Here is a 25,418-nt window from a genome sequence, read left to right as displayed (position 1 = left end):
GTAAAAATTAAAAAATAAAAAACACCAATTTTCTCATATTTACAAGATTCGTTGTTCATTCAATAAATATTTATTGAGCAAATATCATGTGCTAGAAACTGTGCAAAGGTGCTGAAAAATTCATTACCTGGCGTTGCTAAAACACGCTTTATTATTATTTTGTAAAGTGGGAAAACCATTGACCCTCTCAGCTTCATTTTCTCATCTCTACGATGAAAGAGCTGTAAGAGATGCTTCTTTTCACTTGAGTGTTGGTGCCCGTATGAAAGCAAACTAAAGTACTTACGAAGATTTCGGTTTTGAAAGACTCGCTTTATCGTTAAGCTTTCTCGCCGAATGGCGTTCCAGTTGTTCCTGTAGATTATTCTGAGGAACAGCAGCCATGGTCCTAAAAATGAGGGAGAAAAATACCAGTGGAATTCCATGCTTTGCATTAATCACAATATTTACTGTTCCAACTGTGCCCAGAGTAATGAGACTTTTTTTGGTCAAAAAACTGTTTTGACATTTAAAACAGGTGACATTTGAAATACATAATCTTTAACTAACTGAAGGCTCACTTAAATAGCAAAATGACCTGGTTTTCCCCCAATGCTAAAAGAAGCACAAAAGATATTATTAGGGAAGGGCTTATTAGGAAAAGGCTTGCAGAAAAAGGGGACCTGGCCTAGGTCTGAAGAATACAGGGAAGGCAAATGGGGAAAGAAGTGTGAGAAAATGATCAAAGCACACTGAAAATCCAAAAAACAAAGGAATAACTGAGTTCTCTGCCCGAGGGGAAATCGGGAAAAGAAGGACGAGCACTGTCAATGAGAGCAATGGTTTATCAGCAAGATGCTGTGCTTTGGAATCATCTAGTCTCAACCTGAAAGAATACTTTTACCAAGCATAAAAACTGTGACACCGCTGAGCTAATTCCTGGGATAATATGTAGCTTAGGGGCTTCCCAGGTGGTGCTAGCGGTAAAGAAGCCACCTGTCAATGCAGGAAATTTAGATGCAGGTTCGATCCCTAGGTTGGGAAGATTTACGGGAGGGAGAAATGGCAACCTGCTTCAATATTCTTGTCTGGGAAATCCCATGGACAGAGGAACCTGGCAGGCTACAGTCCACAGGGTCACAAAGAGTTGGACATAACAGAGCACCACCCCCGCAAGCATTAACCATCAATGGGTAGCTTAAGCCATCTTAAAAGACTCCCTGCTCCCAATGTAGGGGGCCTGGGTTCACATACGAAAGACAGGATAAATGTTGGATTTTTTTCCCCTTTATTAGTTTTCAAAATAATGAGTTAATTCTCTGGTAACCTCTATCGGTCAATTTTTTTCTCAGTATCATTATAAATTCATGGATTAAACATTAGGTATGTTTCAATTCAATATAACTATCACCCTTATTGATTCTCAAACTGTTTCAAAACTGGCCAGGGGGAACCTTTCCAGTTTGACTCTCTAGTCCTTTTTGCTTCTTTAGTTTTGATTTTTTGGGGGCTTTAGAGGATGGGCTGGGAAATACCTCCACACATTACGCCCCACGGGCAAGATGTCCATTCTAATTTCCCTGAGATTTTTGTTTTCTTGGAGCCGCTGAGCTTGCTGGCAGTAGCCTCTTCAGATCCACTTATGAGAGGCTCCTCCTTGGAGGACAATTTCCTCTTTTTCTTGGGGACCCTCTTGTTTCCTGACTCATGGGGTCACTAACTGGTTCCTTTTTTGGGGAAAGATTTCTTTCTCTTGGGAAGCCTTCCAGTGCCACCTCTTTTCAAGATCATTATTGACCAGCTCCTCCCTGGAAAAATATTTTTCTAGGGTTTGAAAAAAGAGATGGGTCTTCCATTCCACTCTTCAGAGGAGCCTCCTGTTAGCGTTAGTCGCTAAGTCGTGTCTGATTCTTTGTGATCCCATGGACTGTAGCCTGCCAGCTCCTCTGTCCATGGAATTCTCCAGGCAAGAATACTGGAGTGGGTAGCCATTCCCTTCTCCAGGGGATCTTCCCAACCCAGGGATCAAACCCGGGTCTCCTGCACTGCAAGCAGATTCTTTAACATCTGAGCTACCAAGGAAGCCTCCTGGGGCTTTTGCTTTTTCCTCTTTTTGGGTCTTTCACTTGTCTCCTCATACTCCTCTGGGGCACGACTATTTTTTGAAGATGCCAGGGCAATCGCAGCCAGCCTTTTCTTTTCCTTCTTCAAGCGTTTCTTCTGTTTCTCTAGCTTCCTAGTAATCTCAGTAGCCGCTTCCTCTGCCTGAACCATTGCCTCCACCATGACACCCAGATTCTTTAGTGGAATCTCTCCAATCTCACAGAAGGACAGACGCTCCTCAACTTGTTTTTGAAGTTTCTCCCCAAATGCACCAGTCGGTACCTCAAAGAAGCAATCAATTTGTGAGGCAATACTGCATTTGTTTGCCAGGTTATCAGAAGATGCGGCCTTTGCTCTTGGCAGCTGCTCGGCCAATGAAGGTAGAGTGGAAAATGCATCCATATTTTGGGGTGTTACCCCTTGTCTTCAAGGCTCTGGAAATTTGGTCCCTTTGCTGGGCCCAGGGGATCACTCAGACACCAGGACTGTCTCTTCCGTCCTTTTGACATAAACTTAGACTTTGAGAGCTTCTTTACTATCTGGAATAAAAAGATGTCCCAGACTTCTCTTGTGCAGTTTTTTGCCGTGTGTGTGTGTGTGTGTGTGTGTGTGTGTGTGTGTGTGTGTGTGTGTGTGTGTATGTGCCATGCTGCACAACATACGGGATCTTAAAAAGATGTCCCAGACTTCTCTTGTGCAGTTTTTTGCCGTGTGTGTGTGTGTGTGTGTGTGTGTGTGTGTGTGTGTGTGTGTGTGCGTGTGCGTGTATGTGCCATGCTGCACAACATACGGGATCTTCGTTCCCCAACCAGGGACTAAATCCTCGCCCTCCTCAGTGGAAGCAGAGAGTCTTAACCACTGGACCACCAGGGAATTCCCCACCCTGATTTTTTTCTTAGTGGTGAAGGTACATACTTTTTTATTTTTAAAAGATTTTTTTAAAATGTGAACCATTTAAAAAAAGTCTTTATTGAATTTATTACAATATTGCTTCTGCATTTTATGTTTTGAGTTTTTGGCTATAAGGCACGTGAAATCTTAAGGTCCTTGACCAGGGATTGAACCTACGCTCCCTACATTGGAAGGTGAAGTCTTAAGCACTAGGCAACCAAGGAAGTCCCAGTGGAGAATATTTTATGACCATCATTCCCCTCATATCCAAAGGCACCTCCCCATTTTATATCCAGTTTAAAAGCACTGGCCTTTTGCCGAAGTATGTTTTCTCCAAGGCCCGGTCCAATATGGAAGTTTTTCACAGAATAAAAAGACTGAAGTCACACCACCGACCTCCACCAATGACCCGGAAGCAGAGGCACACAGTCCTTCAGCGTTATGACAAAGCAGGACAAAAGGGCCCATGGCATCATTACATAACCTTTCCTCACATTCCTTCTCAGGTTTTACTGTTCCTGTCTCATCCTTCTGCAAATTTTTCATACGTTTTTTATTTTTGGATCAAAACAGGCCACAGGAGTCTATAATAAAGATTTCTAACATTATTCCACGGCATGATTGGATATGTATATTTAACCATCTCAATAGTACACGTTTGACTAAATGTTTTGTAACTGTAGTGATACATTGTGGATTCACAGTTAGCATGTAGTCAATAGTAGTGTTAGTTGCTGGGCTGTGTCTGACTCTTTGCGACCCCATGGACTGCAGCCCTGTCAGGCTTCTCTGTCCATGGGATTCTCCAGGCAAGAATACTGGAGTGGGTTGCCATTTCCTTCTCCAGGGGATCTTCCCAACCCAGTAATCGAACCCAGGTCTCCTGCATTGCAGGCAGATTCTTTACCATCTCAACCTTAATGTGTCCTTCCCTACTTTCAAGCTACACTGCTCTTTGGTTATTCCTCGCAGGGTGGCATCCTCTAATCAGTTATATTCTGAAGCATGGCAGCAAGGACATAATTTTCCTACTCCACAGCCTTCAGAAGTAATGCTTTTAAGAACAGGTATAGAACATTTCTAGCACATTAGTATGCTTTCCCATGCTCTTTCCCAGTTAATACACCCTATATATAACCACTATCTGACTTTATCACCATAGATAAGTTTTGCCTGCTCTTAAATTTCTTGATTCATATATATGGATTCATACAGTATGTATTATCAATGTATATTTGAAATGGTGTCTGTTAAATCATTTCTAATAGGTACACTAAAACATAAAATTAGAAGTACTTAAAATCAAGACCCAACACAATATCTTATATTTTACAATAAAGGTGAATCCATTAAAAATAGGGGCAAAAATGAGACTGTTTTCTTATTTTCAGTCTCATGCTGAACATTCTGGCCAATGCAAAAAGAGAAACATACTAGAAAGGATGAGAATATCATTACATGTAAACAATCTGATTAAATACTAACTCAATCCAAAGAAAATCAGTCATTAACAATAGACAATTAAAACTTCAGGAAAGCGGGTAAATAAAAGATAAATACAAATCCACAAAAGTCAAATGTATTCTCATGTAATAGTAATAACTAACTAGAAAATATAATTTTTAAAAAGTGTTCAATTAACAATAGCATGAAAAATTAAGCTACCAATTAACCTAACAAAAGACACATCTTCATGATATAAAGAAAATGACCAAATATTACTGGGAAGAATAAAGAAAGATTTGGATCAAGAAATATATTTCATATTCTTAAAAGAAAGGTTTAAATATAGCAAAGATATTTCTTCCTATATTAGTGAGTTTAATAAAATTCCAATTAAAATACCACAAGAATATTTCACAAAACTCAACAAAAACACTTCATTTGACAAAAGCATAAGGAAAGAATACAAAATAACAATGGGATGGGAACAAGAATTAGAAATATTATAATCATATTAAGTGTAACTAATTTAAACAGCATGGTACTCAACTTTGAGAAAAAAAAACTAAAATATAATGTTTAGTGTGTAATGAGAGAAACGTAACAAAAGAAGGAAAGTAACCAATATTTAACAAATGTTATTGACATAATGAGCACACAATATATTCTAGGTCAGGAGTTGAAAAAACTATGACTTACAGGCCAAATCTGGCCTGCAGCCTGTGTTTCTTAAATAAAGTTTTATTGAAACACAATGCCTGTTTATTCACATACTGCATGGTTGGGAACTTACAACAGAGAATGTCTAGCCTACAAAGCCTAAAACATTTACTATTTGGCCCCTTACAGAAAAGGCTTATTGACAATTGATCCTACTAGATTAGTGCTGGATAAAATAAGAATTATTAAATACAGGGTGGGGGGAATAGACTGGAAGTTCGGGATTGACATGGACACACAACTTTATTTAAAACCAATAACCAACAAGGGTCTACTGTATAGCACAGGGAACTCTGCTCAGTACTCTGTAATAACCTAAAAGGGAAAAGAATCTGAAAAAGGATACATGTGTATGTATGCATAACTGAATCACTTTGCTGTACAGATGAAACTAACATAACATTGTTATTCAACTATGCTCCAATATAAAATATAATTTTTTTATAAAGTTAAAAAAAAAAGAAGAAATGATTAAATACAGTAAATTTCTGACAAGATAAAATGATCAAGTCAAAAGTGAGAACCCAGAGAGGTAAGGAGAATACTGACAGCTGTTTTTGTCCTGAGGACAGCTGTCTAATTCTGAGAATTTGAATATCAGTTTTGCTAGCCTTGGAGGGAAAAGATGGACAGAATCAAAGTCAGGGCAAAACCATGGTGGGAACTGTTTCCCCATAAAATCGTCACCCCAAAGCGCTCTATCATTTGGGCAAAGGTAAACTAAAATTAAACCCCACCTCTATCCCCAGGTATCTACAAATAAAGTTACCAATTAGTGAGGTGCTGAGTGGGAGAGACCCTGAAACCACAAGCCTAAGAAAATCTTTTCAACCCAATTTTTATCAATCACATATTTAAAAAAAAAATTCAAGTCATGAATTTAGACTAAAGCAATCCTACCCCCAAAGCACCTGGCAGAAACAAATGCAAAAATGTCTCTGGAGGACAAGCCCTTTATCTTATGCCTTAAATAGTTACCACAGGACAATGTGTAGCGAACAGAAATAGTCAAGCACAAAATGGAAACAAGGCGCCAGGAATGAGAATTAGTTGTAACAGAAATAAACAGTATCAGACATAGCAGTATAAAGCTATTAAACTTATGTTTACAAAAATAAAAGACAAGCTTGAAAATATCTGCAGTAAACACAACTGTTAGATTGACCTTGTCAACAGAACTTTTAGGAATGAAAGATACGATAACCAAAATTCAGAATTCAACAGATAGACTTTGTAGAACAGGAGACTGCTCAGTTGCTCAGTTGTGTGTCCAACTCTGCAACCCCATGGACTACAGTATACAGGCTCCTCTGCCCTCCACTATCTCCTAACTAGAGTTTGCTCAAATTCATGGCCACTGAGCTGGTAATGCTATCTAAACATCTCCTCCTCTGCCACTCCCTAGAGCTTTCTATCCTTCCCAGCATCAGGGTCTTCTGCAATGAGTCAGCTCTTAGCATCAGGTGGCCAAAGTATTGGAGCTTCAGCATCAGTCTTTCCAATGAATATTCAGGGTTGATTTCCTTTAGGATTGACTAGTTTGATCTCCTTGCAGTCCAAGGGACTCTCAAGAATCTTCTCCAACACCACAATTCAAAAGTATAGGTTCTTCAGTGATCAGCCTTCTTCATGGTACAGCTCTCGCATCTGTACATGACTACTGGAAAAACCACAGCTTTGACTATACACTAGGTTTGTCAAAGCTTTCCTTCCAAAGAGCAAGCAGCTTAATTTTGTGGCTACAATTGCTGTCCACAATGATTTTGGAGCCCAAGAAAATAAAATCTGTCACTGCTTCCACTTTCCCCCCTTCTATTTGTCATGAACTGATGGGACCGGATGCCATGATCTTAGTTTTTTGAATGTTGAGTCTCAAGCCAGCTTTTTCACTCTCCTCTTCACCCTCATTAAGAGGCTCTTTAGTTCCTCTTTGCTTTCTGTCATTAGAATGGTATCATCTACACATCTAAAGTTATTGATATTTCTCCCAGCAATCTTGATTCCAGCTATGAGTCATCCAGCCCAGCACTTCACATGATGCACTCTGTATATAAGTTAAATAAGTAGGGTGGCAATATACAGCCTTGATGTACTCCTTTCCTAATTTTGAACCAGTACACTGTTTCAGTAGACGACACAGAGCTGAAGAGGAAGGAAATTAGTAACCTGGGGGGAAAATCAGAAGAAAGTGTCCAGGATCTGTCTCTACGTATTTCTCACACTCCTACATGGTCCAAGCCTTCTGAGCAAAGGACATGTTAAGTAGCAAATGGCCTTGGTGGCTGTATTCCTCTGGAGCAATTTGGGGGTCACACACTCCCCAGAGACATTTCATAGTAGCAAAGATAACGCCCTTTCTTTTCTCTCCCTGGAGACGTTTCCCTACATTCAGGACAATAAAACTCAAGGTCCCTTCCTCTCTCAGCCAGGGGAGATTTCCCTACATCTCACAGTAAAAAGTAATTTCTCTGGAAGATATGCCAGAAAACCTCAAGTGCTCATAGTCTCTGAATTTTGGGGTTCCTTTCCTGGGATGCACTCAACTATATGCACAGGTATCATGTAGCTCTTATCACATCACCTTGTGGGAATTAGGGTGTAGGGAATGAATGCAAGGTATTGCTATAAGAAACCATCTGTATCCCTCACCCAGGTGTCCTGTGTCATCAGTACATGTGTAAGCATCTCTGTATGTGTCTGGCTAACTTGTGAGCTGAAAAATAGGGTAAAATTTAAGATCCTTTATAGTTTCTGACTTAATAGATGCATACACAGAATGATAAAGAAAACAGATGGAAATATGAGAAGTTAAAAGGCATGGAAGATAGAGTAAGAAAGTCTAACATAAATGTAGCTCCAGAAAGAGGAGAAACTGGGGCAGAATATTTGAAAACATAACAGCTGGAACATTTCCAGGGTGAAAGACACAAATCTTCAGATTCAAGAAAGGAAACATATTCTGAGCAAGACATAAAAAGAAATCCATACCAAAATACATCAACTGCAGAATTTGTGGGGTGTTTTTTCCCCCCTTTCCTTTTTTGGCTACACCAAGCAGCTTGTGGGATCTTAGTTCTGCAACCAGGGAATGAACCTGGGCCCTGGCATTGAAAGTGTAGAGTCCCAACCACTGGACTGTCAGGGACTTCCCCTAATCATGCAGTACTTGCACAGACTTTTGGATAGATTTCCCTTCAGTAAAATTGGAAATCATAAGACACTGGAATAGAACACAACATTATAAATCATCTATACTTCCACTAAAAAAAAATGACAATAACAATGGATTAGTATCTTTCAATCTGCTGAAAGTAAGCTAGGACTCTTTTCCCAGCAAAAATATCCTTCAAAAATTGAGATTGAATCATAAATTACATCACAATAAGGCTGTTATTTTTTAAACTGGCTATAATGAAAGAAAGAAATGGAACCCACTCCATTTGGCAACCTACTCCAGTACTCTTGCCTGGAAAATCCCAGGGACAGAGGAGCAAAACTGAGCAACTTCACTTTCACTTTTCATAATGAAAGAAACAGAGTACTGGTGAGGATGTGAAGTGAAACCCTGATCCACTGTCGTGGGAATGTAAAATGGTGCAGCTACTTTAGAAAACAGTCTGGCAGTTCCTCAAAAAGTTAAACACCGAGTTATCACATGATCCAGCAACTCCACTGCTAGATATACACTCAAAAAAGCTGAAAACAGGTATTCAAACAAATACTTGTATCTGAATGCTTATTGGGGCATTATTTATAATAGCCCCAAACTACCCAAACTAGAAACAACCCAAATGTCCATCAACTGATGAATGAATGGATAAAGGAAATGTGGGTAACCATATAATGGAATATTACTTGGTCGTACAAAGGAATGTAGTACTGATAAATGCTACAATAATGATGAACCTTGAAATACTATGCTAAGAGAAAGAAGACAGTCACAAGGAACAACAGATAGTATGATCCCATTTACATGACATGTTGAAAATAAGCAAACCTATAGAGTAATTAGTGATTGCCTGGGGCAGGGGTGCTGGTTAGATCATGGTTTGATGGCTAGGGGTGTGGTGTTTTTCTTTGGGCTGACAAAGATGTTCTAAGATTCAGTGTGACAACTGCTGCACAGGTGAATATACTAAAAGCCTCTGAATTCTATACTTAAAATGGGTGAATTTTATGGTATGTGAGTTATATCTAACAAAGTTATTTAAAAAGTCAAGCCAGGGGACTTCCCTGGTGGTCCTGTGGTTAAAACTTCGCCTTCCAATGTAGGGGGTGCGGGTTTGATTCCCCTCAGGAAGCTGAAATCCCATGTGCCTTGTGGTCAAAAAACTAGAACACAGACAACAGAAACAATATTGTAACAAATTCAATAAAGACTTTTTAAAAAAATGGTCCACATTAAAAAAAAAAATCTTTAAAAAATAATCAAGGCAAAATCAAGATATTTTCAGATAATCAAAAACCAAGAGTTCACCACCAGCAGACTCTCATTAGATGGAATTCTGAAGGATGTACTTTCATGTAGCAGAAAAGTGAGCCTGGATGGATAACAGCTAAACTGAAGGACAAAGAAAGTGGCGAACATTTAGTTAAATCTATGCAAACCTTGACTGTACAAAATAATAACAATGTCCAGTGGGGTTAAAAAAATAGTTAAAACACCCAACAATAGATGACCCATAAATGAGGGAGGTAAAGACAGTGAACGTGTTCCAAGGCCCTTGTATTGTCTATGAGGAGTGTAAGGTGTTGATAAGCTTAAAACTTTGACAGCATAAATATGCATTTGCACTTTCTAGGGTAACTACCAAAGAACAAAAGCAGAGTATGTAACTTAAAATCTAGAAGGGAAAAATGATTAAAAACAAAGAAACAAAAAACTTCACCTGTAAGAAAGCTACATAAAAGAGGAAAAAATAATACAAAGAAAAAAATGGTAGTAGACTTAAATCCAAAAATTTATTATTTATAATAAATGTAAACAGACTGCCTTGATTAAAAGATTACAATCTGAATTCTTCAAACGGTATCTAATATTTGCAGATTATTAGAGTCACATGTAAAAAATTAGGTGTAAAGGTTGAAAGTAAGAAGATGGAAAAAATATACAAAAACTGACCAAAAAAAAGCTGATGGCTATATTCATATCAAACAAAATAGATTTTAAGACATAAAGCTTCAGTAGAGATAAAGAATATAATGATAAAGAATTCAATTCACCAGGAAGATTCACTACTTTAAATTGGTATGGCACATAAAATAACTGCAAAAATACATGTGGCAAAACTGATAAAATGACAAGAAGAAACAGAAAAAAGCCTGTAATTATGGTAGATTTAAAATTAGCTCTTTATAAATGACAGAACAAGTAACTAAACAATCAGTAACAATCCAGAAATTTGAATAACACAAACTTGACAACTATACCATGTACACTTTTCAAGAACAGACATTTATAAAAACCAACCCTGTACTGGGTCACAAGACAAGTCTCAACAAATTTCAAAGGACTGACATAATAATGACATGCTTTCAACCAACTGTAATTAAGCCAGAAATCAGCAATAAAAAGATAACTAGGAAAAAAAAACTGTTTTCATATCCATTGATTCATACCTGAAGAAATAATATGATTATATAATGAAGGTTTTTCTAATCCCAGTCATTCTTTAGCAGTTGGCATTACCATTTAGTAGTTGGCATGCTACTATCAAGAACTTCCCTGTCTCCCCTATTTGTTTTCTATCAGTAAAGATTCTTCATTTATTCAGTGGGTTGTAATCTATACCGTCATTATTTATGTTGACACTCAAACTGTTTCATATATGGATTATATATATTATAGATTCTGGACTGGGGGAAAGGGAGCAGGAGTGAGGCATGACATAGGGGCATGCGGAGACTTTTGGGAGAGATGGGTATGTTCACTAACCCGGTTGTGGTGATGATATCTTATATATATCAAAGCTGATCAAATCATAACTCAAATATGTGCAGTTTATTATAGGTCAACAAAACAGCTTCAAAAAAGGCAAACTCAAGGAGCATCCAGAAGACTGAGAAGTGTTTTGGAAATTTTACTTCACTCTAGCTGTTTGATAACAACTAGAGACAGATTACTTGGGACTTCCCTGGTGGCTCAGTGATAAAAGAATCTGCCTGCGATGCAGGAGACGAGGGTTCGATCCCTGGGTTGGGAAGACCTCCTGGAGGAGGAAATGGCAGTACTGTCTTGGGAAATCCCATGGACAGAGAGGCCTGGCGGCCTGCGGTCCATGGGGTTGCAAAGAGTCGGACACAGCTGCGCATGAGCACGAGAGGCAGATGACTAGATCAGTAACTGCAGTACGAAGTGCCGAACAAGGTTTGTTTGAAGTTTCCCTTCATTGGTCTGAAACAATTTATTAGCATTGTGGTTACCTAGACTTTGGAAGTTTAGTAGAATTTTCCCTATGAAACCATTTGGACCTACTGCTTTTTGTTTTCAATGAAATGGTTCTTTCAAAACTTTGTTTATCCTATGGAAATTGAGCTATTTAACTTGTAATCTTTATGAGGATCCATTTTGTCAACTTGTATTTCTCTACCCATTTCAGATGGTGACTGCAGCTATGAAATTAAAAGACGCTTACTGCTTGGGAAAAAAGTTATGACCAACCTAGACAGCATATTAAAAAGCAGAGACATTACTTTGCCACCAAGGTTCATCTAGTCAAAGCAATGGTTTTCCCAGTAGTCATGTATGGATGTGAGAGCTGGACTATAAAGAAAGCTGAGCGCCGAAGAATTGATGCTTTTGAACCGTGGTGTTGGAGAAGACTCTTGAGAGTCCCCTGGACTGCAAGGAGATGCAACCAGTCCATCCTAGAGGAGATCAGTACTGGGTGTTCATTGGAAGGACTGATGTTGAAGCTGAAACTCCAATACTTTGGCCACCTGATGTGAAGAGCTGACTCATCTGAAAAGACCCTGATGCTGGGAAATACTGAAGGCGGGAGAAGAAGGGGACGACAGAGGATGAGATGGTTGGATGGCACCACCAACTCAATGGACATGAGTTTGAGTAAACTCCAGGAGTTGGTGATGGACAGGGAGACCTGGCATGCTGCAGTCCATGGGGTTGCAAAGAGTCGGACACAACACAGCAGCTGAACTGAACTGAACCCATTTCATATAAATATTCAAATATGTTTAGAGGTATGCAAATTAATCTAATTTAAAAAATTTCTTTTCTATCAGTGGGTTTTTCCCCATTTGTCACTTTGTATTTGCAACTTCCCCCTATTTTCGTTAATTTTTTAATCTTTATTTTGGCTGCCCTGTGTCTTTGTTGCAGCAGATGGGCTTTCTCAGTTGGGGTGAACAGAGGCTATCTTCGTTGCAGTGCGTGGGCCTCTCTCTGGTGGCTTCTCTTGCTGTGGAGCGTGGGCTCTAGGCATGTAGTAGTGGCTCCAGTGCTTGGGCTCAGTAGTCGTGGCACACTGCTTAGTTGCTCTGTGGCATGTAGGATCTTCCCAGACTAGGGATCAAACCCGTGTCTCCTGCATTGGCAGGCAGATTCTTAACCACTGGACCACAAGGGAAGCCCAATCCCCCCACCTATATTCTTAAGTTAGGCAGTAGTTTACTAGTTTGCTAAATTTTTCAAGATACAAGATTTTGATTGATTAATCATGTTTTTCAGTTCTCTTTCTCATTAATTTCTGCCTCTGTCTTTATTATATTTTTGCCTCTTGTGCTTTCATTTGGTTTACTTTGTTGTCCTTTTTCTAACTTTCCAAGCTTGCAATTTAGTTCATCTATTTTCTTTCCTTCATTTATAATGGCTTTAAAGTTATAAATTCCCCCCTTCATCACTTCATTATATGTGTCTTACAGAGTCTGATTTGTTGTTTTCATTTCATTAATTTTCAAGAATCCTTTATTTCCATTTGTATTTCCCTTGTATCCAACAGTACATTAATAGAAAGTTTTTAATTTTCCAGATGAAGGGCCTTTGCCTATAAAAAAAAAAAAATTCTAAATTTCTAGTTTTGTTGTACAACGATAAGAACAGTTCAAAATATTTGTACTTTTGCAGAAATACTAATGTTTTCTTTGTGACCAAACATATTGCAAAAATTTTAAAAAGGAGAAATTTCACTGAAAACAGAGTTGCAAAGTCTTGAAGGGGGTGCTCTCCTCACATGTACCTTCCTTCACAGCTTGCTTTATGTTCCTGGGCAGGAAGCTTTATCACCCAATTTTTCCTTTATTTTTTACTTTATCACCCAATTTTCTCCTTGTTAAGCAACAGCACAGTCAATGAGATCTGCAACTCAGCCACTCTGAACTCTTGCTTTCCTCCAATGGTCTTGGGTTCAGAGCATCCCTTTCCAACTTCTTTTTCCATATAAAGTGAGGTTGTTCTCCTATGTTTTCCAGGCTTACCTGTGGTTTGCCATAGTTTGCATGTCCTAAATTGCAATTCCTCTGCCATTCCTGAATAAGTTCATTTTGCCAGTAAAATAACCATTTTATTTTTAAGGTTGATAACATGAACTATTTTTTTTTTTAACATGAACTATTTTTATGAGTGTAAAATGCATACTTGAGTAGATATGTTATTATTGGACTAATCTTACAATTTTTCCATAAAAATTAGTTTTTCAAAGTAAAAAAAAGAGAAAGGAGGAAAGAGATCCAGGAAATCCTCATGTTTGGAAATAAAGGAATATACTTCTTAAAAAAGCATGCATCTGAGACAAGTGCTCGGGCCTCGTGCACTGGGAAGACCCAGAGGAATCGGGTGGAGAGGGAGGTGGGAGGGGGGATCGGGATGGGGAATACGTGTAAATCTATGGCTGATTCATATCAATGTATGACAAAACCCACTGAAATGTTGTGAAGTAATTAGCCTCCAACTAATAAAAAAAAAAAGCATGCATCAAATATAATAACAAAGTGGGCATTAGTATATATTTTTTAACTGAACAATAATGAAAGTTTACATATAAAAAACTTGTGCTATGCAACTAAAGATGCAATTACAGGGAAATGCACAGCCTTAACTATTCTATCTCATATGTTTTTCATTTTCACAAGTGAAAAACAAAATAAGTCCAATGAACATAGAAAGAAGAAAATTATAAAGAGCCAAAATAATGAATAAATAATAGAATCAGTAAACAAGGTTTGTTCTGTGAAAAGACTTATCAAAAACAACAGAAAAAGGATGAATAACTCACTATCAGGACTAAAAGAAGAAACTCAATCACATATAATATAGACATTAAAATAAATAATAGGTTGTTAGGAACAACTTTGAGCCAGTGAAATTTAAAATTTAGATGAAAGGGACAAATTTCTTTACAAACACAGTTATCAAAATTCACTCACAAAGACAGAAAGCCTACAGCCTTACAGTTATTTTAAAGAAATATCTGTGGTTAAAAATCTACCCATAAAGATACTATCAACATCCAAGAGCTGGTGAATTCTTCTGAGCATTTATGACAATAAAATATTCTAATTTTTAAATACTTTATTTAAAATCCCAAATTTTATGAATGATTCAAAAGTACAGAAAGATTGAACCTCCCAACTCTATGAAGTTAGCATAATTTTGGTACAGAATTCTGCAAGGGCAGTTAACAAGTCAATTCTCATGCATGAATGTAGCTTCAAAAAATCCCAAACAATATGTTAGCAAGCCAAATCCAGTCATGTATAAAATATACTATGACCAAGCTGCACTGTTTCAGGAATGCATGGTTGGCAACGTTAATAAATCAAATTATTAAAGCAGAAGAATCTTATGATTTTTCTCAAGAGCTGCAGAATAAGCATATGGTAAAATCAAATAAGTATCCATTCACAATGAGATCCATTCTTTATGAAAACTCTTATCAAAGAAGGAATAAAAGGGAACTTCCCTAACCCTACAGAGGGGATATACAATTAAAAAATAAACAAGTCTCCATCCAGTGGGATGAAATTTAGAAAGCTTTTCCTTTTAGATCAGGAACACTACAGGGATGCCCACTCTCACTACTTCTATATGATGGGCACTGGAAGTTTAAGCCAAAGCAATACAGCAAGAACAGTAAATAAACGGTACAGGAGGACGGGAAAGAAGCAGAATATTAACATTCACAAATGAGACAACTGTGTATACAGAACGACTAGAAGATCTTCAGATTAATGGAGGGGGAAAGCCTCAAGAAGATGTAAAGGGCAAGGAAACAGATTCTTCCCGAGGGATTCCAAAAAGGAACACAGCCTTGCCAACACCTTGATTTTAGCCCAACGAGACCCATTCAACTTTTGGACTACAGACTGTAAGATAATAAATCTGTGTTGTTTCAAGCCACTGAATTTGTGGTTACTTGTTACAGCGGAAAACAAATGCAGTGAGTTTAGGCAGACTGTTGGATATGATGTTAGCATACAAAAATTAATTCTATTTTTATATACCACCAATAAACAGAAAATTTCAGAAAGCTTACCACTTACAATGGCATAAAAATGTTAAAAGTCCAAAAAATAAATCTACCAAACTATGTCTATGATTCTGTTCAGAAAATTATAAATAATTATTAAGAGAAATTAAGGAGTAATCAAAGGACTCTGTGAGACCCCGTGGAATTCTCCAGGCAAGAATACTGGAGTGAGTTGCCATGCCCTTCACCAGGGAATCTTCCTGACCCAGGGGTCAAACCCAGGTCTCCTGCATTGCAGGCAGACTCTTTACCATTTGAGCTACCCAGGAAGCCCACAAGGAATAAACAAATATTTGAATCACAGTCATGACTGGAAGACAACACTGTCAAGATGCCCATTCTCCGCAAACTGATGTATAACTTCATGCAATTCTAATCAAAATTCTTTTTTTTCCCTTGAAGGAATTTAATAGCTGAGAGTATAGTTTATATGGTGATGCAAAATTCCCAGAATAGCCAAGACACTCTTGAAGACCTACAGGGTCAGAAGACTAGCGCCAGCAGACATATGAGGACTTACTAAAAACCTACTTTAAAAACAGTGAGATACTGATGCAAGGATAGGCAAATAGATCAGTCTCTGGTCTAAAGAGACTAAAGAATCCACAAGCAAGACATTTATATACAATATAAGTGTCCACAATATACAGACACTAAATTTATGACAAAAGGGGCACTGCAGAACACTAGGGAAGGAGTCTTTCAGTAAATGGGGCCAGGGCACTGGATATCTACATGAGAAGAAATGAAATTTAAACACTACTTCAATCCACAGACATAAATCATTTTCAAGTGAATTGCAGCTCTAAATGTAAAGGGCAAAACAATAAAGTTTCTGGAAAATAATATGGAATAATTCTATAATCACCAAGAGATTTATCAAACAAGATATAAAAAGCTCTAACAAAAAAGATAAAGATAAGAAAAACTGAACTGTCATTTTAATTAAGAATCTTCTGTGTGCCAATTAGTTTAAAATAACTTGCTTGGTGGCTCAGACAGTAAAGAATCTGCCTGTGATATGTGAGACCTGGGTTTGCTCCCTGGGTTGGGAAGATCTCCTGGAGAAGGGAATGCCAACCCACTTCAGTATTCTGGCCTGGAGAATTCCATGGACAGAGGAGCCTGGCGGGTTAGAGTCCATAGGGTTTCAGAGTCGGACATGACTGAGCGACTTGCACTTTCAAGACCTGACACCTGAATATAAAGAAAAATAAGATCCTAATTGAACTTCCCAGGTGGCAGAGTGGTCAAAATCCACCTGCGATGCAGGAGACTCAGCTTAGATACCTGGGTTGGGAAGATCCTCTAGAGGAGGAAATGGTAACTCACTCCAGTGTTCTTGCCTGGGAAATCCCATGGACAGAGGAGCCTGGTGGGATACAGTAGAGGGGGTTGCAAAGAGTTGGACACGACTGAACACAAGCACAAGCAAGCAAGCAAGGTCCTGATTAGCACACAAGTTAGGATAATTGTTCTCTTTGGGGATGAGGATGAGAGGAGGCTTTTGAAGGTGCTAGCAATGTTCTAACCTGGGACATGGGTACAGAGGTGTTTGTTTTGATACATGTCATTAAGCTGCTATTGGTGGGATCCCCAGAGACCACGCCCTCATGTTCAGTGATGAAGGACCCCCAGGCATACAGTCCCAACACACAGCTAAGTTTCATTACAGCAAGCGGTAAAGACACACCATCAGATCAGCAAGGGGAAAAGACACGAGAGTCCGTAGGAGTCCATGCTGGCTTTACACACTCTCTCCCTCCCAGACAGCATGCTCTCTCTCAAGGAAAGTGTAGCTACATGTGCGCAATGGCTCTTCCCTAGGGAGCTCACCAGAGATGCAATGGTTAGGGTCTTTATCTAGGGCTGGTCACACAGGAACCCTTTAACCCCAAAATATCAGCTTCTCAGAATGAAAGCAAGTGTTAATGCCCCACGTAGGCAAAAGGACCTTAATAGCTTAGGAAAGATTCCAAAAGCCGAGTTCCTAGACACCAGTCAAGGGCCAATCTTGCATGCAGGTCTTTCTAAGGATAATTCTGAGGCCTACTATGTTAACTCATTTCTACAAAGCTTATGGGCTTCCCTGGTGGCTCAGCAGTAAAGAATATGATCCCTGGGTTGTGAAAATCCCCTAGAGAAGGAAATGGCAACCCACTCCAGTATTTTTGCCTGGGAAATCCCATAGATAGTGCCTGGCGGGCTACAGTCCATGAGGTCACAAAAAAGAGCTGGACGTGACTTAGCGACTAAACAACACAGTTTATTTGGATGTTTTCTGCACTTTTTCCCATGAAATATAATATGTATTATTTTACAGTAGGGTGGAGGAGAGAAACTTAAGAGTTTGGGATTGTACACATTGCTATATTGAAAATGCATAATCATCAAGGACAAACTGTGTAACACAGGGAACTCTGCTCAATGTTATGTAACAACCTAAATGGGTAAAGAATTTGAGAAAGAATAGATACATGTGTATATATAACTGAATCACTTCACTGAACAACTAAAACTATCAACATTGTTAATCAAACTTTCAACATTGTTAATCAAAGTTCAGTTCAGTTCAGTTCAGTCGCTCAGTCATGTCCAACTCTTTGCAATCCCATGAATCACAGCACGCCAGGCCTCCCTGTCCATCACCAACTCCCAGAGTTTACTCAAACTCATGCCCATCGAGTTGGAGATGCCATCCAGCCATCTCATCCTCTGTCGTCCCCCTCTCCTCCTGCCCCCAATCCCTCCCAGCATCAGGGTCTTTTCCAATGAGTCAGCTCTTCACATGAGGTGGCCAAAGTATTGGAGTTTCAGCTTCAGCATCAGTCCGTCCAATGAACACCCAGGACTGATCTCCTTTAGGATGGACTGGTTGGATCTCCTCGCAGTCCAAGGGACTCTCAAGAATCTTCTCCAACACCACAGTTCAAAAGCATCAATTTTTCGGCATTCAGCTTTCTTCACAGTCCAACTCTCACATCCATGTGACCACTGGAAAAACCATAGCCTTGACTAGATGGGCCTTTGTTGGCAAAGTAATGTCTCTGATTTTCAATATACTACCTAGGTTGGTCATAACTTTCCTTCCAAGGAGTGTCTTTTAATTTTATGGCTGCAATCACCATCTGCAGTGATTTTGGAGCCCAAAAAAATAAAGTCTAACACTGCTTCCACTGTTTCCCCATCTATTTCCCATGAAGTGATGGGACCAGATGCCATGATCTTAGTTTTCTGAGCTTTAAGCCAACTTTTTCACTCTCCTCTTTCACTTTCATCAAGAGGCTTTTTAGTTCCTCTTCACTTTCTGCCATAAGGTTGGTGTCATCTGCATATCTGAGGTTATTGATATTTCTCCTGGCAATCTTGATTCCAGCTTGTGCTTCATCCAGCCCAGCGTTTTTCTCATGATGTACTCTGCATATAAGTTAAATAAACAGGGTGACAATATACAGCCTTGACGTACTCCTTTTCCTATTTGGAACCAGTCTGTTGTTCCATGTCCAGTTCTAACTGTTGCTTCCTGACCTGCATATAGGTTTCTCAAGAGGTGGGTCAGGTGGTCTGGTATTCCCATCTCTTTCAGAATTTTACACAGTTTATTGTGATCCACACAGTCAAAGGCTTTGGCATAGTCAATAAAGCAGAAATAGATGTTTTCCTGGAACTCTCTTGCTTTTTCGATAATCAGCGGATGTTGGCAATTTGATCTCTGGTTCCTCTGTCTTTTCTAAATCCAGCTTGAACATCTGGAAGTTCACAGTTCACATATTGCTGAAGCCTGGCTTGGAGAATTTTGAGCATTACTTTACTAGCATGTGAGATGAGTGCAACTGTGCAGTAGTTTGAGCATTCTTTGGCATTGCCTTTCTTTGGGATTGGAATGAAAACTGACCTTTTCCAGTCCTGTGGCCACTGCTGAGTTTTCCCAATTTGCTGGCATATTGAGTGCAGCATTTTCACAGCATCATCTTTCAGGATTTGAAATAGCTCAACTGGAATTCCATCACCTCCACTAGTCAACTATACTCCAATATAAAATAAAAAGTCAAAAAATTTTCATAATAAAAATGTTTAAAAATAGTTGACTAAAATTATATTAAATCCACTTTTAAGAGCCACAGATGAGAAGGTATCAGCAATATATAACAAATAAAAACTATCTGGAATGTAAAAATAACTCCTAGAAAACAAGAAAAAGACAACTACACAGAAAAGACAGAATACTTGAAGAGTCACTTTAAAAAAGAGGAAATAGTCCATGAATACAAGGTGTTCAACTTCATTAATAATCCAGGGAACTAAAACCATAAGAAAATACATACACCTACCCGACAAGCAAAAAACAAAATCACAGTATCAAATATTAGAAAGGATGTGGGGCAATGAAAAGTCTAATACACGGGTAGGAGTGCAACCACTTTTGAAGACCATTTGGCTTCGGATCGAAAAGTAAAACCTATACATACCCTTAGACCCAGTACTTCTACTCTTAGTTATACACAAACTAAAGAATGTGTGTAGCAGGGAGTATACACAAGAACATTCAGAGCAACATTAATAGGCAAAATCTGAAACCAGCCCAAACGCCATCAAAAGCAGGGTGGATAAACTGAGGCACAATCACATAGCAGAATATTCTATGGCAACAAAATAAGCTTTTATTACAAATCATTAAATTATTAAAAAAAATTAGAAAACCTATATCTGCTCCTTCCCTGGTGGGCCAATGGTAAAGACTCAATGTTTTCAATGCAGAGGGCACAGGTGCAATCCCAGGTTGGGGAACTAATACCCTCATGCCACACGGCATGGCCAAAAAATTAAAGAAGAAAAGGAAAACCTGTATCTACAATACGGAAGAATCTCACAAACATAATATTGAATCAAAGAAGAAAGACAAAGTAGAAACATAAACCATCAAGCCACTTACTGAGTTCAAAACCAGGCAAAACTGAATTAACTACAAAACTTACAGGTTCATACGTGGATAAGTTAATAAGAAAATTATTATTATAAAAAACAGGAAAATAGTTATCTCCAGTGTAGGGAGGATGTTATGATGAGGGATGCACACTTCTGGGGGTACTGATAATGTTACATTTCTTCATCTGGGTGACAGTTACATGTAATTACAGTTTTATAATTACTCTTTACATTTACATAATTTTAATATAAAGTTAAACTCTAAATTCTTTATACATATACATACACACACACAATGTACTTAAAAAAAACAGCAAATTATGAATACACTAAGGTTATTTAGAAATTTTAAAACTTAAATTTCATGAGAAAATAAAAACAGCTGAAGTGAGTGAAAGACAGGATTATGACTGCAAAATTTTTCTTGATATTGAGAACATGGTTCATTAAGATATAAGACTTTTTAGATAAAGTAAACCCAACAGTTCCTTGCTATTCTTTAAGAACAAAGTCCCTATGTCATAATGCCAAGACCTTTCACTAGCTGATTTCAACCTGTATTTTCACTCTGTGCCAGGGATTGTAGGCAGCACTAGAGGACAGAGTTAGGCAAAGACATAATTATTACCCTCAATGAGCTTCTAGACGAGTAGGAAATAGACATGCCAATAAATAATTATAATGGAATGGGGTAAGTCCTACAATAAAATCTTTTCTTAAAAGTCTTATGACTTCCCAGATGAAGGTAAAATTCAGGAAAATCATAGAGCAGCTTTCCAAAGAATACTGAATTGGATCCTGAAGGACAACTGGAACCTTTCAGATAGGGTGGAAGTTGTGAGGAGTAGTCAATGCACTATTTGTGCAAAGACTGGTGTGTACTAACAAGGATTAGAGGAGACCATTGAAAGGCCTCATGTATCAAGCTACAAGCAACAGAGACCCACAATGGCTTTTGGCATTTTGCTCCCCAAAATACTCTGCAGTTACCCATGGATCTCTTTTTCTATCCTTTCTTCCCTTAAACGAAATAAATACAAAATATAACCCAAGTAATATACAGCTGCAATGCAATCCCATGAAATTTTTCACAGAATTAGAACAAATAATTCTAAAATTCATACAGAATCATAAAAGACCTCAAACTGCCAAAGCAATTGTGAGAAAAAAGAACAAAGCTGGAAGTATTGCTCGCCCAGACTTCTGACTACACTGCAAAGCCACAGAAATCAAAACAGCACAGTACTGGCATAAGAACAGACACATAGATCCATGCACCAGGATAGAGGGCCCAGAAATAAACCCACACACCTGTGATCAATTAATTTATAATAAAGAAGGCAACAATATACAATGGAGAAGAGTCTCCTCAACAAGTGGTGCTAAGTAAACAAAAAACCCAATCAAAAAAATGGGCAGGAGACTTTAACAGACATTTTTCAAAGGCATACAGATGGCTAACAAGTACATGAAAAGATGCTCAATACTGCTAATTATGAGAGAAAATGCAACTCAAAACAATGAGATAACACCTCATAATATCAGTGATATCTGACTCAAGGTATCAGTCAGAATGGCTGTCATCAAAAAGCCTACAGATGATAAATGTAGGAGAGAAAGTGGAGAAAAGAGAACCCTTGTATACTATCAATGGGAATGGTGCAGCCATCAAGCAAAGCAATATGGAGGTTCCTCAAAAACTGAACTACCATATGATCCAGCAATTCCACTTCTGGGCATATATCTAGAAAAAATGAAAATACTAATTCAAAAAGACACATGCATCCCAATGTTCATAAATGCACTATTTACAACAGCCAAAACATCAAAGTAATGCATCAGCAGATGAATGAATAAAAAAGATGTGGTGTATATACACACACACACACACACAGACATAAATAATACTCAGTCATAAAAAAAGAGAAATTCCGCCATTTGCAGCAATATGGGTGGCCTTAGACCATTATCCTGCAATAACATTTAATGGAGTATAATCTGCAAAAATACTGAATTGCTATGCTGTATACCTGAAACAAATACAATACTGTAAATCAACTATACTTCAAAGAAAAATATTACATATTAAAATATATAATTAACTAGTACTACTATATTTAATACAGTGTTTATATTTAATTTTATATTATATATTTCCTTTAAAATTTTTTATTTTAAATATTTCAAACATACAGAAAGGTACAGAAAATAGAACAGTTCCCATGTACCCACCAACCAAATTTAAGAATTTAAATTCTGTCCTGTTGTTATTTAGAACCCATGGACTGTAGCCCACCAAGCTCCTCTGTCCATGAGATTTCCCAGGCAATACTGGAGTGGGTATCTCCAGGGGAATATTCCAGAACCAGGGATCAAACCTGCATTTCTGTATTGGCAGGAGAATTCTTTACCACAGAGCCATCAGGAAAGTCCAAACTCTATCCTATCTCTCTTTTAAAGGCATAAAACATTTCAGATATATTTAAAATTCTATTCACTTCCCCTATCTTCCTCTTCAGAGACTGTGACTATCCAAAGTGGATGTGTATAATTTCCCTGCACACTGTTCTTTTACTGCTCATCTAACATCTTTTTCCAATTTTTAAATCCTGGGTTTCCTCATCAGTAAAATGAAGGCAATAGCTCCCAGTTGCTGGGAGGATGAGAAATACTATGCATAAGGTGGCTATCATGGAGACTGACACTGAAAATGATTCAAGATCCAGAAATTTCCTTTCCTCCTACTAGACTATAAGTTACTTTTTGACAGTTAGCAGCCTGGCTAACTAAATGTTGTTTCAATTTAATTCTATTTATTATTTCACAGAATATTTAATTCTATTTATTATTTCACAGAATATTTAATTCTATTTATTATTTCACAGAATACTCTGCCTCTCCCTTCTCTAATTTCGGCTCTCTCACCTAGCCTCTCTCACTATTTCCCTTAACCTTTTTTTTTTAATTGAAGTCTAATTGCTTTACAATGTTGAGTTAGTTTCTGCTGTAGATAAAGTGAATCAGTTACATAAATTGCTCCTTAGTCTTCTTGACAGGAGCACAGGAGTGCTATTTATCCACGCTGGTGGCACCAGGAGCTGTCAGGCTGTTGTTTTTCTCCATAACTTGTGGCCGACTCTTTTGCGAACCCAGGGACTGCAGCCCGCCAAACTTAAGCCCCTCCGTCTATGGCATTTCCCAAGCAAGAATACTGAAATGGGTTGCCATTTCCTTCTCCAGGGTATCTTCCTAACCTCGGGATCAAATCCATGTCTCCTGCATTGGCAGGAAGATTCTTCACCACCAGGGAAGCCCAAGCGGTCAGGTACCTGCTCCATTTCAGGCTATTAGACGCCCAAAGTCCCAGGAAACCTAAGGGCAAGTAAGGGGTACAGGAGGAATCCCCCTGTTATACAAGGTGTTTTGGGGTCTGTCAGTTCTTAATTTAAATCCTATCTCTAGCATTTAATCACCAAACGCCCTTTCACAAAGACACTTGTTTGTGCTCTAGTCTCAATGGCTAAAGCGAGAACAAATCCTATCTAGTTCTCTGGGTGGTGATAAAAGAACCCTTACTAAGTAGTTAAGTATTCTATGAAGCATTTACCGGCATATACAGCATTAAGTCGGTTCAATACTAACAACTCCAAGATGTAAAATAGGTCATCTTCTTCATATGAGAAGGAAACTGAGGCACTTTAAGTAAGAGTGGGAGAGTCACAGACCTAGTATGTGCAGAGGCCGGCATCTGAACTCAGGAAATCTGATAGTCTGTGCCCTTAACCATTTCCCTTTGCTGGGGGTAAGCTACAGTTTTAAGATAACGGGGTGTCGGGCACGTGGTACACAGCAGACACTCAAAACACCACTCCCTGGCTCATGATTGTGGAAGGCCACTTAGAAAAGTACAATGTTTTGGTTTTCCCTCGGTAGAGAAACCGGGTAGTGCCAGAAACCTAAACAGTGACTGTTCTGGGCCAGGCATCAGGGCAGGCACTGGTGCACACGAACAAGAATATAGTGGGTGCTAGGCCGGCTCTGCCCCCGACGCCCTGGGACAGCCTGGTAAAGTTAGCCCCGGCCCCCGGGCCTCTGTTTCCGCATCTGAGGATCCCTATGCGTCTCTTCTTTCCTCTCATGCCGCTCGCGGGGCTGGAGGACTCAGGACTCTGGCCTAGCCGAACCAAGGGAGACAACGGGAGGAACCGGAGAGGCCTCCTTCTCCATCCCTGGGCCGGATGGCCAGGAACGGAGCTGGGCCAGGCGGACAACAGGTAAGTCGGCGTGCGCGGGAACTCACCTCTCCTACAGTCGAAGCGGGCGGAACCAGGATCTAAACTACCCGCGTTGCTGCCACAGCCCCGGCGCCGCGCGCCAGCTCATTTCGCGCCGGAAGCCGACAGATTCCGATTGGCTGCGTCCTGAAGAAGCCGACCAATACTGTCCCTCGGTGGCACCTGTCCCCCGCCCCGTGGGCTGCTGGGGCGGGATCCGCGTACAGGGCTGAGAGGGGCACGTATTCGCAAAACCCAATCAAAGCCCGGAATTCGAGGTCAGGTGACTACGGTTAATCCCCCGGGCTTCCGGCCTTGGCAGAGTCCTTTGTTTTTAGTGAGTTACTGAGTGTGTTGCAAAAGACTGTCAATGAGAAAGGCCCCTGGAACTCGACTGTGGCTGAATTGAAAACCCCCGCGTTTAAGGGGAGCCTGAGATTTTTTAGTTCCCATAGGCCCCGTCAAGGCTCTGAGCCCCGGTCTTTCTGGTTCTGTCTCTGAGACTTTGACTCCTGTTCTCTCCACCTGCTTGGTAATGCAGGCTTCTGCCCCACACAGTGTCTTCTAAGTGAGCAACTGGAAATTGTCACTGATGGAG

General features: G+C 39.2%; 1 protein-coding gene across 1 annotated transcript in view; it reads right to left on the bottom strand.

The window, feature by feature from the left end:
* BLM (BLM RecQ like helicase) overlaps nt 1-24,969 on the bottom strand; it is an 87,229-nt gene extending 62,260 nt beyond the window's left edge. The window contains exons 1-2 of the mRNA XM_043490222.1: nt 24,847-24,969; nt 287-388 (exon numbers count right to left, since the gene is read on the bottom strand). Coding sequence (XP_043346157.1) covers nt 287-384 — 98 coding nt within the window. The 5' untranslated portion in view covers nt 385-388; nt 24,847-24,969. The remainder of the gene's footprint in view (nt 1-286; nt 389-24,846) is intronic.
* Nucleotides 24,970-25,418: the final 449 nt, after the last annotated feature.

This window comes from Cervus canadensis, chromosome 17, assembly GCF_019320065.1.
Source record: "Cervus canadensis isolate Bull #8, Minnesota chromosome 17, ASM1932006v1, whole genome shotgun sequence".
In the NCBI taxonomy this organism is placed as follows: Eukaryota; Metazoa; Chordata; class Mammalia; order Artiodactyla; family Cervidae; genus Cervus; species Cervus canadensis.
Note: the sequence above shows the minus strand (reverse complement) of the source record. Positions and strands in the feature narration are given on the sequence as shown.